The sequence below is a fragment of the Rhinolophus ferrumequinum genome, chromosome 9 (assembly GCF_004115265.2).
Source record: "Rhinolophus ferrumequinum isolate MPI-CBG mRhiFer1 chromosome 9, mRhiFer1_v1.p, whole genome shotgun sequence".
NCBI lineage: Eukaryota > Metazoa > Chordata > Mammalia > Chiroptera > Rhinolophidae > Rhinolophus > Rhinolophus ferrumequinum.
The window spans coordinates 15,453,664-15,470,456 of record NC_046292.1 but is presented as its reverse complement, the minus strand read 5'-3'; the positions used below and the strand labels follow the sequence as shown (position 1 = coordinate 15,470,456).

General features: G+C 51.2%; 1 protein-coding gene across 3 annotated transcripts in view; it reads right to left on the bottom strand.

Moving 5' to 3' along the window:
- The window catches only part of EPHB2 (EPH receptor B2), a 187,744-nt gene extending 171,203 nt beyond the window's left edge, over window positions 1–16,541 (bottom strand). For all 3 annotated transcript variants that reach the window (XM_033114948.1, XM_033114949.1, XM_033114951.1), the window contains exon 1: window positions 16,343–16,541. In XM_033114948.1, the coding sequence (XP_032970839.1) occupies window positions 16,343–16,403 (61 nt within the window). In that variant the 5' untranslated portion in view covers window positions 16,404–16,541. The remainder of the gene's footprint in view (window positions 1–16,342) is intronic.
- Window positions 16,542–16,793: the final 252 nt, after the last annotated feature.

Genomic DNA, 16,793 nt, shown 5'->3' with positions numbered 1-16,793 from the left:
CAAGGGAAACAAAAGAAAAAAGAAACAAAGGGGACTCCATCAAACTAAAAAGTTTTTGCAAAGGAAACCACCAACAAAATTAAAAAACAGCCTACTGAATGGGAGAAGATATTTGCCAATGATACATCTGACAAGGGGTTAATAGCCAAAATTTATGAAGAACTCATACAACTCAACACCAAAAAAACAAACAATCCAATTAAAAAATGGGCAGAGGAACTAAATAGACATTACTCCAAAGAAGGCATACAGATGGCCAATAGACATATGAAAAGAAGCTCGACGTCACTAATCATCCGGGAAATGCAAATTAAAACCGCAATGAGATGTCACCTGACACCTGTCAGAATAGCTGCCACCAATATATCAATAAACCATAAGTGTTGGTGAGGATGGGGAGAAAAGGGAACCCTCATGCGCTGTTGGTGGGATTGCAACTTGGTGCAGCCACTACGGAAAAGTTTGGAAGTTCTTCAAAAAAATTAAAAATAGAACTGCCTTATGACTCAGCAATTTTACTTCTGGGTATTTATCCAAAGAAATCCAAAACACTAATTCGAAAAGATATACGCACACCTATGTCCATTGCAGCACTATTTACAATATGCAACAACACGGATGGACCTGGAGGATATTATGCAAAGTGAAAGAGTCAGACTGAGAAAGACAAATACCATATGATCTCATTTATGTGGACTCTAAAGAACAAAGTAAATGAACAAACAAAACAGAAACAGACTCATAGATGGCAGAGAAGAAACTGATGGTTACCAGAGGAGAGGGGGATTGGGTGAAAAACGAAGGCGAAGGGATTAAGAAATACAAATTAGGGTGGCTGGTTGGCTCAGTTGGTTAGAGCGCAGTGCTCAAAATACCAAGGTTGCAGGTTCGATTCCCACATGGGCCAGTGAGCTGCGCCCTCCACAACTAGATTGAAAACAACGACTTGATTTGGAGCTGATGGGTCCTGGAAAAACACACTGTGCCCCAATATTCCCCAATAAAAATTAAAAAAAAAAAGAAGAAAAAGAAGAAATACAAATTGGTAGTTACAAAATAGTCACAATGGTGTAAAGTACGGCATGTTGTAACAACTATGAATAGTGCCAGGTGGGTGCAGAACTGATTGGGGGGGATCGCTACAATCTACGTAGATTGTGTGGATGTCGGGGCACACTGCTGTACACCTGAAATTAATATAAAGTAGTGTTGAATGTCAACTATAACTGAAAAAAATAAATAATTTTTTTAAAAAGATGTTTTGACTGCAGCAATGAAAACAAAAACAGGGGCCAGCCCGGTGGCTCAGGTGGTTGGAGCTCCGTGCTCCTCACTCCGAAGGCTGCTGGTTCGATTCCCACATGGGCCAGTGGGCTCTCAACCACAAGGTTGCCAGTTCAATTCCTCGAGTCCCGCAAGGGATGGTGGGCAGCGCCCCCTGCAACTAAGATTGAACAGGGCACCTTGAGCTGAGCTGCCGCTGAGCTCCCAGGTGGCTCAGTTGGTTGGAGTGTGTCCTCTCAACCACAAGGTAGCCGGTTCAACTCCCGCAAGGGATGGTGGGCTGCGCCCCCTGCAACCAGTAACAGCAACTGGACCTGGAGCTGAGCTGCGTCCTCCACAACTAAGACTGAAAGGACAACAACTTGACTTGAAAAAAAAAAAAAAGAAGAAGTCCTGAAAGTACACACTGTTCCCCAATAAAGTCCTGTTCCCTTTCCCCAATAAAATCTTTAAAAAGAAAAAAAAAGCCCTTAAATGATGGCTATTCCTCGTTCATTCATTCATTCATTCACTGCTTATGGAGCACCTACTATGTCCCAGGCACCATGCTGGACTCTTGTAAAATCCCTGCCTTGATGAAGCATACATTCTTTCAGGGAGAAAAACAATGATTAAATGATGTTTAATAAAACATAACTCCCATTTTACAGAAGGGTAAACTGAAGTTCAGAATGGTTAAGTCACTTTTTAAAATGCCCATGATTTTTATCCCGCATCATTCTCCAAAGGGCTAGAGGCAGAGGTTAAACACTTTATCCAAGTCTGTCCAGCTAGAAAAGGGAGCCACTGATTTTAAAGGTCTTGTCATCCGCAGGAAGAGTTTTAGTGGTTACAGAACTAGCCCCACGTTCTAGGCCTGCAACTGGCTTTGTGTCACCATGGGCAGGTGCTGTTCCTCTTCTGGGCCTCTGTTTCCTACATATGTCCAGCTCTAGTGTTTTGTATTCAGGGATGGCTCTGGGGGTACTGCTTGGGTTGTCCAGGCTCTGTGAGCTGAGCCCCAGCAGGATGCCCACAACCTTTCCCTAGCACCGAGGGGTGAAATGGGGGTAGGACAGAATCCCAAGAAGTTCTCTGGGAGCTGGAGAGGATTGGTGAGGGGAGAAGAGGGCCAGGCAGTTGCCCTCCCCAGACATGTTCACTCTGCCATGGTCCCCACCCCTCCGGCCCATCCTCTCTGTATATTTGCTACATCCTGGCCCCTCCCATGACCAGAGTAGCTAGCTGGGCAGGACTAGCCTGTACCCAGGGTCTGGCTTAATTAAGGCCAGATCCTCACAGCTCCTCCCAACCTCTAGCTTGCCTCTGCCTGCTCTGGATCCTTCCTCCAATGCCAGCCTCCATGGCCATCTTCCTGAACCTTGCACTGCTTTTGAATTCTTTCAGTGGCTCCTGACTACCTCCAGCATCAAGTCCAAACACCGTAGCTTGTCACTCAAGGCTTCTCTTATCTGCCTCAAACCTCCTCTGCCAACCTCCTCTCCCATTTCTCTCTTTCATTCACTGTGGCTCCCATCACCCTCCCCCTTTCCAGGCTCCAGGCCTTTGCTCAGGCTGTTCCCTCGGCTAAGAACGCCCTTCATTCCATCCACTGTGTGTCAAAGAGCCTACCTAGCCAACGATGCCTTCCCCACCAGCCCTCTGCATGCAACATATTCCATCGTACGCACAGTGTGTTTTAATCACAGCACCAAACATCTCTGAACCTGCTTTTTTATCTGCAAAACGAGTGTTAATCACCATTATGCAGGGTTGTAGAGGGGAATAAATGAGAACATGTTAGAAAAGCAGCCCGTCTGGTGCCTAGCACTTAATAGGAACTCAATGGTAGAAAACTCCTATGAGATGATGATGAAAGAGGAAGAGAAGGAAGAGAAAAGAAGGAAAAGAAGAAGAGATGGAAAAGGAGGAAGAGGAAAGAGAACCTGCCTATTCACCTACTGTAACATTTTCACATCAGAATGTCAATTCTGTTTAATTCCTCCCTATGTCTCCCAGCATCCTGGAAGCTTTCAGAAATGACTGTTGAATGGACAGACAGATGAATGAATGGATGGATAGACGGAGGCATGGATGGATGGGTAGAAGGAGGAGGGTGGGCTTATGGGAAGGAAGGAAGGGTATATGGACAGATGAATGGAAACAGATAAGTCTGGAGGAGACTGAGCGTGCTCTCCCAGAAAGCTAGCAGCAGGGCATCCCACTGGCAGCTGAGGCTTCTGGGACCAGATGCCAAATCTGTTCCCCTTGGCTCCAAGCTCTCGTGCTCCTGGCCAGCATCAGCCTGCTCTCAAGGTTGAGTGCGTGGACGCTCAGGGCAGCTGATGCCCAGGGGAGTTCTAGCTCTTCCCCCACCTGTCACCAGCCTCCGAGAGTACCAGCCCCTGACAGCAGGAACATATCTCCAAAAGTGTGAGCCAAGTCAATGGAAAATAGGATTTACTTTACAGAAATTCACATTAAGGGCCAACTTTTCTCTGGAACTCCCCAGTGCATAAACTTTGGCAAATCCACAGTCAGTGGCTCAGAAACTTTCTCCAAAACTGGGGAGTGTGCTGTTTGCTAGCTGTTTCTAAGTCCAGACTGGAGAATAAGGAAAATCACAGTTCAGATACCAAAAGGGATCCGAGAGAGAAAAATGCATTCTGGTTTTTGGTGTTCATCCATTCTTCCATCCATTTTTCCATCCAATTATCTAAAACATGCAACCATCCTGCCATTATCTATCCACCCATCCATCCATCCATCCATCATTCATTCATCCAACCAACCATTCAATCCATACAACTATCCATGCACTTATCCTCTATCCGTCCATTCACTCTTTGATCCAACCATCAGTCACTCAAATCATCCAACTACTCAGCTGCTACCCACCTATACAACTGTACACTATACAACCAGAAAGGTTGAGGATCCAGTACGGTTTGGGGGAAACCAACCATATTGACAGTGCAAAGTGTGGTGTAACCCGGGCAATATAAAAGAGGTACATACAAGGTGCCACCAGGAACACAGGCCACCAAGGATAGGAGGTTCAACACTGCACCCATAAAGGGTGGGACCACAGACAGAGGTCAGAGCAGGCTTCAAACAGGAGGAAACACTCAAGCTTGGTCTTAATAAGTAGCCGCAGGAATTAGCCAGAGAGAGACAGTGAGAAGGGTCCCTAGGCAAGGGGACAAGGAAACAGCAGGATGGATTCTAGAAGTCCAAAGGCCTGAGTCCTCCTAGCCACTTGGTTAACTGTGGACCCTGGGCCAGCCCCCAGCTTTTCCAAGTCCACCAGACTCTGTAATTCCCCCACAATTGACAGAAAGGGCTGTGTCCAACTGCAACTGGGAGCGAACTTGCCGTCTGCTGCCCTGGGATGTGCTCTGGTGGCTACAATAGAGGTAACCCTGGAAGGGAGAAAAGTGGACCCCCAAAGTTCTGTGGGACAGGCTTTGCTGTCAAGCTGACACAGGTGTAAATCCCAAGCTCACATTTTGCTGTAAGTTACTTCACCTCCGAGTCTTTCTTCCTTTTTTGAAAATGAAGAAGCCACTAATGGTTCCCTCCCAGGTCACAGCAAGGATTGAATGCGGTTACAGAGTGGGAGAGCTTGGTCGGCTGCAGGTAATACCTGTTATTCTTCCCCATTGCTGCCAATATTCAAGTCCTACTGTATGCAAAGTGACCTAAAATAGTGCTTAAGAAAGTGGGCCTTAGACATACATGGATCTCAGTAAACATTAATTTTTTGTCCATGCCTGTAACTTACATTCAAATGATTCAGAAAAAAAAAATAGGCATATACATACACAAACACACACACACAGAACAAATGTGGCAAAAATGTTCACAGTTGCTGAGTCCAGGTGAAGGATATATGGGTGTTTATCTTACTATACTTTCAACTTTTCTGTATGTTTGAAATATTAAAAAGAAGAAGAAAAGAAAAGACATCAGCTCTTTGCCAATCTATCTTGAAGTCAAGCTGCCTAAGTTTAGATTCCAGCTCCACCATTATTGGCCGAATGACTGTAGGCAATCCTCTAAGCCTTAACTTTTTAATCTAGAGGACGCAGGTAGTAATAACCCCTGAACGCAGTGCCTGGTCTCTAGCAAGCCCTCGGGAAATGCTAGTTGTTATTATTATTACTATTACTAGTATTCTCATTGAACAGCTTGGAAACTGAGGCCAGAGAGGTTCTGTAAACACTGGCTTTTCATACATTAATTCTCTTTTAATTCCCCAAACAACAATTTAGGTGCCATTATCCTCATTTTACAGATGAAAGATCAAGGCTGAGGGGGGTGAAATGATTTACCCAAGATGACACAACTGGCCAGTGGAGAAGCCAGGATTTGAACACAGTCTGCCTGTCACCAAAGCCAGGATCTTCCTCCAGTGTCTCCTATTTTTTCTATGTCCCTGGACCCAGGCCAAGGGGACATCAGAACCCTTTCAACTCCAGAAGAGGTCAGTCAGAAGGGAGTCCCAAGCTTGGCTGGCATGGCTGGGCTTCCTTCCGGGCCGGCTCGGGGACACCCAGTGTCAGGGCCTCCTTGGCAGCTCAGGAGCTCTTTCGACTGTTCTCCTGAGAGCCACAGGAGCTGCCATCTGAGGCCATGGGGAGTGACAGCTGACACTGACGGGGATAGGCAAGAGGATGTACGGGCCAGGGCCCTGACTCTGAACAGACTCCCTGGGCCACAGCCTTTCGTGGGTTCCAGAAAGGCCCCGCGGGCTCTGGCCGAGGCTGTTCCCAGGCTCTGCCTCCCCATGAGAGGCGGAGAAGCCCCATTCAGGCGGGACACATCCCACTGTGCGCTAAGCCGCTTTCTCCCCACTTACACGTTTCAGATGCTTTTTGTCCTTCCGGCTTCCCATGGACTCAGGCCAAGTGACAAGTTGGTGCTGTGGACATATGTCGTCGCCATAATGGGAATGTTGACCTCATGCTCTCTCCCTGCTGGGGCCAGGCAGCTTGCACCCCACCCCAGTGCTTGGCATGCCCTGTTCTCAGCTACACAAGACTCTTTCCAGCTCCCTCCAATATACTACTGCGCACTCACAGGCCTCCCATTTGGGTCTTTGCAGATGCTGTCTAGTTGCCTGGAACGCCTGCCTTGCCGCTTCTTCACCTGGCTATTCCTTAGTAATCACCTTAGACGTCGCCTCTTCTAGGAAGCCTTTTTCTAACCCCATTTTACAGTGGGAGAAACTGAGGCACAAAGAGGTAAGTTAAAAGGGTATGTTTGGTGACATCTGTGTGTAAGCATCAGAGCCAGAGGTCCAACCTGGCGTGGTTCTTCTCTAGGACCCTGTGCTTTCCATTTTACCAACTCTGCCCTCAAACATGGCCAATGCCTGCAGGAAGGAGCTTATTATGTTCCTGGCTTGTTCTAGAAAGCAGAAAACATGGAGGGAAGTTACAGGAAAAGAGACTCTCCAATTCAAGAGTAGGAGGTATTTCTAACACATTCACTGCCTACCAGCTGTGTGACCTTGGGTAACTCACTCCAGCTCTCTGAACAGCCACTTCATCTGTAAAATGGAAATAACAATACCCTAGCTACCTTCCTCTTCCAAACACCTAAACTAGAGTCTGTGAGCTGCCAGCCAGTGAGCCAAATCCAGCCAGCAAACACGGTTTGGTTTGGCCAGGGCTGTATTTTAGAATAAATTGAATAAAAATTTTAAAATCAGTTTTTCCATAAATACCAGAACTCTGTAAATGAGATTGGGCAAAACTGAACCCTGATCCTAGCATGGGAACATAGTCAGCAGTGGGTAGCACCTGCCTTCTTCAGACAGGACGTGTGCTCTCCCAAAGCCACTGCTGTCTAACACCCAGCTCCTCTCTCTCATTCACAACGCAGGACAGCTTGCGAGTCTGGGGTCTCTGGCCAGGATCCTTGTGATTTCTTATTTGTCTTGCACTGGGCTTGGCAAAGAGAAGCCCCATTTCTTGCTCAATGGTTTAATACACAAAATTGGACTATGCTTTGTCCGTAGTCTTCACTATGTCTTTGGAGGTGATGCTCAGAGTTCAGCATCCCCCGCTCACCCCCTTCACCATCTGCACACATTTCTACGTGCTCTGGGCCAACCTGTGGTCCAAATTTAGATATGACAGCAATTGGCCGATGCCTTGAGACGTTTTCGTTTCCTCCAATGCTCTCCTACTCCTACGGTGGCCCCTAGCCAAGGTGGGAGTGACAAACCACAGTCACAGCATTACACGTTCTTTTATAGTTGAAGAACAGTTACTCCTGGGCACAGCCTTCTGAAATCATGATCTCCAATTTCCTGATGAGGAAACTGACACTCAGAAGGGTGACGAGACTTGCCCCCTCCTCCAAATTCAATCCCCATCCCCCCCAACACACACACACAGGGCCTCCTCCTCTGGCCTCAAACCTCATGTCAGGTCTTAAATATCTATGACTCCGTGCTGCTGCTTTTTAATTAATTTGCAGGTTCCTTTATTGCACAAACATCTCTTTAGTGCCTATCATGAGCCAGGCCTTGTGCCGGGCATGGGATAAGGCGACACGGAGGGTCCCTGCCCCCTCAGGGGAGGCAAAGAACACTGGAAGCCAGGGCTGGGGTGGGGTCAGAGGGAAGAGGAAGGAGGGAATGAGGTTTCTGGCTTCCTGTTACCCCAACCCCGTCACCAGACCATAAACTCCCTGCGGCAGAATGTCTCCAAATGTGGCCACCCACAGCGCCTCCTGTCGGTAAAAACAAATCACTGCTCCCACGAAGGTGGGTGCGGGAGGGGATGGGAGTGTCTAAATCTGACTTTGAACCACAGGGTGACCCAGAGCACATGGAGATGTGTGCGAATGGTGAAGCGAGTGGGTGGGGACACTGAGCTCTGAGCATCACCGCATGTCTGCGGGCAACGCATAGTCCACTTTTGTATTAAATCTCTGCTCTGAGTAAGAAATGGAGTTTTCCTGTCATGATTGAACAGAAAATCATAGTGCATTTTCCTTCTGCCTAAACCTGATGAAGAAGCCTGGGACGAATCCGAAATGGCTTTGTGAGTTGCTTCGCTGCAGGAGTGATGTTTGGTGACATTACAGCCTAGGCCTCAAGAAGTCTTGCAGTTTCCGTTTTACCCTCTTGGGAGCTAGCTGCCACGGACAACAGCTCAGTCAAGACTACTGACAGGTGAGAGATCTGGAGAGAGAGAGAGCGCCCAGCCTTTCAGCCATCTCTGCCTCAAAGATGTATGTATGTAAGGCCATGATGGACCTTCTAGCACAACCTAGCTGAGGGCAGTCTCATGAGTGACCCCAGCTGACACTGCATGGCACAGAATAATGAACCCAGCCAACCCACTGAATCAGGAGAAATAATAAATCATGGGTGTTTTAAGCCAACATGTTTTGGGTTGGCTTCTTATGCAGCAATAGATAACTGATACACTTTCTAAGGGCAGGACCCTGTATTTTCCATAGCTCTCCCCTCCCCTGCCTGGAGCCTGGCACTCAGCCCTGAATCCTGGAGCTGGAAGGGGCGTCCAAAGCCACTGAGTCCCACCCCCTCATTTCATAGAAAAGGCAGCTGAGGTCCAAGAAGAAGCAATGTACTCCAGATCACACAGAGAGACGGGCAGATCTAGAAGGCAAACTTGAACCCTTCAGGGGCCAGGTGAGTAACACAAACATATGACACAGTTGGTAGAGACTTACCCCTAGTGCTCACATGTTCTATCTTAAGAGCCAGCCACTATTCAGCTCCATCCAACTGTGGCCATGTGGGAATGTGGGCCCAGTGAAGCCAGATTGTCTGACTTTTCAGAGAAGCCAGAAACAGGATTTCTCTGTAAAATATCCTGATTTTTAAATGTTGGCTAAGAATTCAAATCGGATTGATGATCTCTGGGCCATTGAGACTGGCCTTGGGCTTCAGGCTTGGTCTGGCCACTGACCTTGGGCAAATCACGTTCTCCCCCAGGCCTTAGTTTCCTCATCTCTAAAATGGGCCCCATGGTTCCTGCCCACTTACCGGCTTGCCTGTGAAAACCCAACGAGCTAATGAACTTGGAAGTACGAGCTATGGATGGCTCTGCGACAGTTCCATAGCCTCAGTTCTCTGTGGAGGCGCCCCTCACAATGAAATGAGTTAACACCCGATTTGTCTAAGTTAGAACAACATTATTCTGACCATTATGACAGAGATTGCATTTTTATGGCAGGTTTGTGAGTTCCAGAACCCTCCCGCTTGCATTATCTCAGGATGTTGATGGAGTCAGAGGCTGGACAGCTGCCTTGGAGACCCTCGCCAGAGCCAAGCCCTTCCTCTGAGCCGAGAGGCACATTCCAGAAGCGGCTTGAGTGGCAATAAAGAGAATGAGCTTTGGAGTCGCCCAGACCTGGGTTCAAATCCCTGCCTCCTACTCCCTAGTTATGTGTCCTTGAGCTACTCACTCTCTGAGCTTTGGTTTCCTAATCTGTAAAATGGGCATAATAATGAAATCACCCAGTGGAGCTGTTGGGGTAATTGCATGAGATGGCATATACAATGCCCTTAGGAGAGTGTCTGGCATAAGAATTGATGGCTGTTATCATTATCACGGCATGAAAGTTGGCACTGGTAGGCAGAGGGCCAAGAAATAAGGCACAGCCATAGAGGATCCTGCCCCTTTCCGGAGAGTAGGGAGGCCAAATCGGGGTGAGGATGGGGTCTTTGAGGAGAACCTGGATGGAACCCAGACAGGCAGCCTGGAAGGACCTTTCAACCACCCATAAGAGTCAGACTCAGAACTTAACTCTGTATTTTTGGTTTTTCCCTGCAGTTGAGTGAAGAGGACATAGGGGAGAGCTGGAGACAGAATCTCCCTAGTGAAATGGCACCCACGTTCCCCTACTCCAACTCCAGCTTCCCACTGGTATCAAGTGGTAACAGCAACAGTTAATATTTACCGCGTGCGCATCACACTTCAGGCACGCACTCAACTTAGTCTTTAGTGAATTCACACATTCATTCCTCACAGCCATCTCGAGAGCTGGGAACGGCGGTTGAGCCTCGGGAACCAAAGCTCAACTGGCTAGAGGACACAGAGAATAGTCTGGCTCCAAACACCCTTCTTGTAACCCCCCAGACTATACTGCTTATGGAACAAAAGTGCAAGTGGTCAGGGCTCTGCGACCTCAGAGAAAGGAACCCAGTACTCGGGCAGGGAGTGAAGGTGCTGACATTTCACAGCAACGACAACGAATGCCACGGGTCCCAGGTTGTTCTGTTAGTCACTGGATACAGGATCTCATTCAATCCTCACCAGGAGCCTCCCATAGGCAGTATCTCCAGTTTACAGATGAGGAAACAGGGGCTCAGAGGGCACATCACTTGTTTGAGGCCACAGAGCAGGCAAGGTCTCCTCCCCGAGGACACCCCCACCCTTAGGGGGCTGCAGCAGGGTGACAGATGGCTCCAGGAAGCTCACCCAGCATGGCCCAGACTAAGGTGGCCCAGGCAAGTCCCCCAGGTGATACAGGGACGCCAGGGAGACAGGTGTCCCCTCTTCTACCCTTCAGAAGGCAGCTGCTTTAAAAGGCCCTAAAAACCTATCAAGGCAGCCTTATCAGAGCGAGCTGATCCCAATCAGCAAACGTCCAGGTGCTGTCACCATCAACTGCCGCCCCACCCCGGGGAACGGACAAACAATTCTTCCCGCCCTGCCCTCCCCCAGCCAAGCCTCTTTGTACACCAGCCAGCAGGCAGCCCAGGCCAGTGGGCGCGAACTCTGATTAATTTCACTTCATTTCAGTCTTTTCCAGTTCCCCACTGAGGTTTCTCTTTCTCTTTCCCAGGAGTCCAGTGTTTTATCTTAGGCCACTGGGGGGCAAATTTGCCTGCCCAATGGAAAGACCTGGGGAGTGTGTTAAAAAGACAGGCCCCAACCCCACTGCTCCCCGAACCCCGGCCTCATTCCTGATCTACCAAATCTCTAGCTAAATCAGGCAAGCAGGCCAGGCCACGAGACAGGCTACAGGCCTTGCCTAAACTAAAAGGTGAGCTCTGGGCAGGCAGAGGTGCCTAGCACAGCTGCCCCACCCTGGCTCTAAGGCTGATGCAAAACCTTAATGAAGGGGGTTCAAATGTACCAGGAAGGACAACCTCATGGGATAGGTTGGGAGAGACACTGAGGGCTGATTTGTTGCCTGGACAATACAAATGCCAAAAAGGAGGCCAAATTAGGATACTGCCATCACTGGCCACACCCATGGGCACTCCAAAGGAGGCGACCTCAAGGGGCTAAGAACAGCATCTAATGTACACAGACACGTGCCTGACACTTTACGCAATATGCACAGGAACCCCTGAGGAGACGGAAGTTCAGGCACTCTGAGCTCCTTGCCCTGAGCACAAAGCATTCAGTGCTGGGGTTTGAACCCAGGTCCGATTGTCCCCGAAGGCTGTGCCTTTTCTACCCAAAACTGTCTGTGAAGTCAGCTGGGCCTATTCCTCACCAAAGCCAGAACCCCTTTTCCCACCCAGCACCTGACATGGAATAGGTGCCCGGTGACTCTTCTAAAATGTATAGTTGGATGGAAGAATGAATGAATAAGTCAACTTGCCTTTAAATTCCACAGCATTTGAGTTTTAAATCTAAGCCCTGGTTTCCTGGCTAAGACGGATATATAAAAGCAGCCTCCTTTAAAAAATGAGAAGCACAAGAAACAAACATAAAAAGAAAACCAATTCCAAATTAATCCCACTGAAGGTCGCCAGGTCTTAGATAGAGGTGGGCCCAGTAGAAGGCTAGAATGGAGGTGGGAAAGACAAGAAATGTATGGGGCGGGGGGGTGGGGGGGAGGAGGCTCCTTCAACACCCATAAAAAGGGGACTTGTCCAGTATATAGCTGCTGCTGGTCCATCTGAATCCTTAGCTCTGGCTGAACTGGTTTACCCATTATCCCCAAACAGTTTCCTGCAAGCCATTCCCTTGGCTTCTCCCTCCAGGAATATTTCCTTCATCTACCTGGCCAGATGGACCCTCTCCTCCATCTCTGTATCAGTCCCCTGAAACTTATTGTATAACACAATATAATATATTCACTCAACATGCATTCATTCAACGTTCCTTAGCTGACTGTCATTCAGTCACTGGGCACAGTCCTAGGTACTGGCGATGCCACAGCAAACGTGGCAGGTAAAAACCTCTTCCTCCTGGAGTGTACAGGCTAGTGGGCAAGGCACACACAAAACAAGGAAACTAACAAATGTCTGATGTATTTCCGGTGGTGATGGGTGTTATGAAGCACAACAAAGCAGGTGGGATGGAAAGTGGGAGACGTGGGTATGTTTCAGGTGAGATGATCAGGGAAGACCTCTGGGGAAGGGGCATTTGAACTGAGCTCTTTTTACCACAATTATGGACACAAAAATGATCCAGAGGAACGTCCTCAGGGAGCTCACAGTCTAGCAGGGAACAGACAAGCTGGCCTTTTCTCGACGGTGCAGGGGCAGGTCTGGCTCATCTGAACATCCCACACACTGAAAGTCAGTGATCTTTCCAAACACAAATTTGGCCAGGTCCTTCAATGACTCAAGAACCTTCGATGGCTCCCCACGGCCCTCAGCATCAAGTCCAAATGCCTTAGCCTTCCATCCTAGCCCTTCAGGACCTGCCCTGCCCTCTATTCTCAACCTCAACCCCACTACTGCCCTCAACACCTGCCCTCCTCAGATACACCCAAGCTAGTATCCAATCACCATGTAAAAGAAACATGCCGTTTCTTTTACAAGGCAAAATTCTCCTCCTCCTCTAAGTCCCAAAGCCAACCTCCTTAACTTTTGAGAACATAGTGCGTTTGTGTGACAGGTGGCTGAGAAAGTTTCATTCCAGGGAGAATGGGTAGTACGAAAATGCGGCAAAGGATAAAGCCATACAAGACGGAAATAACCCTTCTCCACCCTAAACCACCTCTGCTGCCCCAGGTGGGTCACAGTTTCTTCCTGGCAGCACGCTGGGGCACACTTATCACATTATACCTTGCCAACTGTGTTCCCTATCAGCTTTCCCCTACCTCACTGCCTATCGCAGAGTCCAGCACTGTACCAGCCAGAGAGGAAACTCCAGAAATATTTGGAGATCAAAAGAACAAATGCACAAAGGAGACCCGATTTTCTCTAAACTTCAACCTTTGGATTCCATCTAGTGGCTGATCTGTCACTGGTCTCTTCTCTTACTGGATGTGTCCCCAGGGCACTTCCATCCCTCTCTAAGCCCCCACTTTAGATGTTCCAGACTTACGTTTCCCATGGGGGGGGTTCATGGTTTTGGGGAGATGCTAAGCTTACCTTCCTAACTCAGGAGTTCCCCCCACACACACACACACCCAATGCACACACAGCCTCTCTTCTCTCACATTCCAAAGGCTGGGGATTTCCTTGGACCTTAACGCTCTGGACAGCCTTGTTACTATAGGGCATAAAGAGGGGGAAGGGCAAGGAGTGGTGGCCACATGTCTCTGGGTACGGGGAGCCCCAGGGGCTGCCCTCTCACCGCCCAAGCTCAGTCCTGTTTCCACAGACTGTGCTGCTCACAGGAGGACCCTGGTCTCTTCTGGGAGGTGCCACAAGCAGCACTATCTATCCCCATTCCCCCCCCCCCAAAGGCCTCAAGCAATTCTTCAAGGTGGACTTTTCCCATCCAATATCTGGTCTGAATCTCACAAGCACCCGTGAGACAGGCAGTACAGGCATTATGATCACTGTCATTTGACAGATGAGGAAACTGAGGCTCAGAGTGGGGAAGTAGGGTGCATATGATGGAATCCCAAGAGATTAGCCAGACCATCTTACACCCAGGGAAACTGAGGCTCCGACAGGAAAGGGAGCTGGCTTAGGGTCCCAGAGGAAATTAGAAGCCGCGCCCCCGACCTCCACTTCACACTATGTCCCCATCCATTTGGCCAGCTCCTTGTTAACCCCTAATGGACTAGGCTCCTTAGTGTCCAACACACAAAGGAAGCGCCTGAAATGAGGTTCAGAGTGCCCACTGCAGCCCTCTTCCCACCCTGTCCCAAGTGGCAGCCCAGCCATCCCCTCCTGTGACGTCAGCAGCCGATCAGCCCTGTGCCCAGGGTCCATCCTGGCCACAGCCCACCAGATCCACCCACCCCTTCCCAGGGCCATGGCTGGACAAACGTGGCCCTTCCATCTACCCCACGGTAATTAAAAACACGCCCAGGCTTCTTCCAACACAAGAGGGGCCAATTTTCTTCCCCTCCAGCACCGCTGACTGCAACCTACATAGCAATATTTATGCCAAGCTCCCCATAATACTGTAAACATCCCAATGTATAGCGGGCCAACGCATGAGTCATTTCCCCAAAGCCAGAGTTAATAAGTGGTACCTCAGCCATATTCCAGAGAGCTCCCGCCAGCAGCCTGGACCAGGGCTGCCCTTACACCCGGGGCCCCGTGGCACCCTCGGAGCCCCAGTGGCCCCACTCCGGGAAACCGCACGCAGCCTCCAAAACCTCCAGGAGTTGGAGGACAGCTGCATTCATGCCAAAAACTGCGGCTGCCATCCAGGGATACCCCTCCACCCCCCAAACTACAGTCACTAAAGCACTCATTACTGAGAGAAACTGAAGTTATAGCACGGTTCCCATTGTGCCATTCCCAGAGGCTGCAGCCCCCAGGTCTGGTCTGATCAGTTTGGGTTTTTTGTTTTTTGTTTTTTAGCTGCAAGAGGGGAAGGGGGCTTCCCACCACCCCAAAGTAACCTGAGATAAGTGCCAATACGTTTCACCCCTTAGCCCATGGTGGCAGAATCCTGGAAGGGGTCATCCTATTTAGGGACAAGGACCCAGCAACGTGAACAGAACCCAGACTTCAGAGACCTCAAATCTGGGCTCTACTTTCATCATTCACTGACTTCTGAGCCTTGGTTTCCCTATTAAAAGCGAGTAAGAATCATCCTCACCTGGCTTCCTAGGAAGACTCATTTTGGGGAATCCAACAAAATTGTGAGTGGGAAAGCACTTTGTAAATCTTAAAGTACCTTGTCAACTGTGCAGCACGTTGTAAACCACAGAGAGCTGCATAGGGTGCAAAGTACTTCATAAACTGTAAAGCGGTTGGAAAACTGTAAAGTGCAGTACACATGAGAACCATTATTCATATGCATTTCTTGTCCTACAAGCTCGGCCATTTCTGATGGACACACCCAGACCCCACTAACTTTCCCTCCAGAGCAAGCTGGCGCAGGAGACCTGGTAGTACCCTGTCCCCTTGGGGATCGGGTGGTACCAACACACAAGGCCACGGGGAGAGGGCTCAGAGACCCTGGCCAAGGCCAACACATGGCAAGAGCATCTGGTCTGGCCCTGACGGCAGCTGGAGAGTTCCCGGGGCTCCAGCGGCCACGCTGAGCTCTGCCGCCTGTGGGGCGGTGGCCGGCAGGGGTGCCCAGAGACCCCGCGCAACGGAGAGATGCCCATGGTTCCATGCCCCCGTAGTTCTCCCGGGGAGGGAACCCCATTGTACGCCGCGGACGATGGGCAGGCACGAGCGGGAGGGGGGGGAGCTGGCACTCTCACTTCCACTCTGCCAGTCCCCGCTCTTCAGGGCGCCGACCCCATCCCGGGGGCGCGGACTCGGAGCCCCCACCTAGGCCAGCCGCGGTGCCTCCCTCCCTCTGCTCCCTGCCAAACTTTCGAGCCCCAACTGCGCGCCGGGCCCACGGGCCGGCGCCCCTCCACCCCGTACCGAGTAAGGCCAGGCCGGCGCGAAGCGGGGTGCCCCGGCCGGCAACGGCGAGCGCGCGTGGGCAGCCCCCGGCCCTGGGCGGCGCTCGCCCAGCTGGCTACAAAGCCTCGGCAAGATGGTCCCTTCGCCTCCTCCTGGCACAGTCAATCAGCGCCCGCCGCTTCCCGGGCGCCCGCGGGGCCCGCGCCTCCCGGCGCGGCCGGACACACCTCCCTGCGGCCACCTGCGCCCGGCGCGAGCCCCGGGGCAAACTTTGCGGGCCGCAGGGCGGAGGGGGGCGCCGGCGGCCGCCCGTGCCCGGCCGCTCCCCGCCCCCAACGCCCGCCCGCTCACCTTCCACGGCGGCGAGCAGCGGCAACAGCAGCAGCGCGGCCCCCAGCCTCCGCAGGGCCATGGCTGCGCTTCCCGGTGCCTCGGGCCGCGGCGCCGCGGGGCCCGGGCGGCCCGGGCGGGAGCGCGCGCCCAGGGCTCGGGGGGCCAGGGGGAGCGGCGAGGCGCGGCGCACACACAGCCGCCGCCACCGCGCAGCCAGCAGAATGAGCCATCCAGCCCGGGCAGAACGGGGACCCGGGCTCCGCCAGCGCTGGGCACGGCCCACCTGAGCCGCGGGCGCGGGGGGAGCCCCACCGCCACCGCCGCCCCCCACGCGCGCCCCGGACCTCAGCTGGCCACGCGTGGCCCCCGAGGCCCGGTCTCCCGCGTTCGCCAGGGCACTCGCGGTCAGCGCCGGCGCTGGAGCGCGGAGACCTTGCGCGCCGGGGCGACGGAGACACCGGGCTCCCCC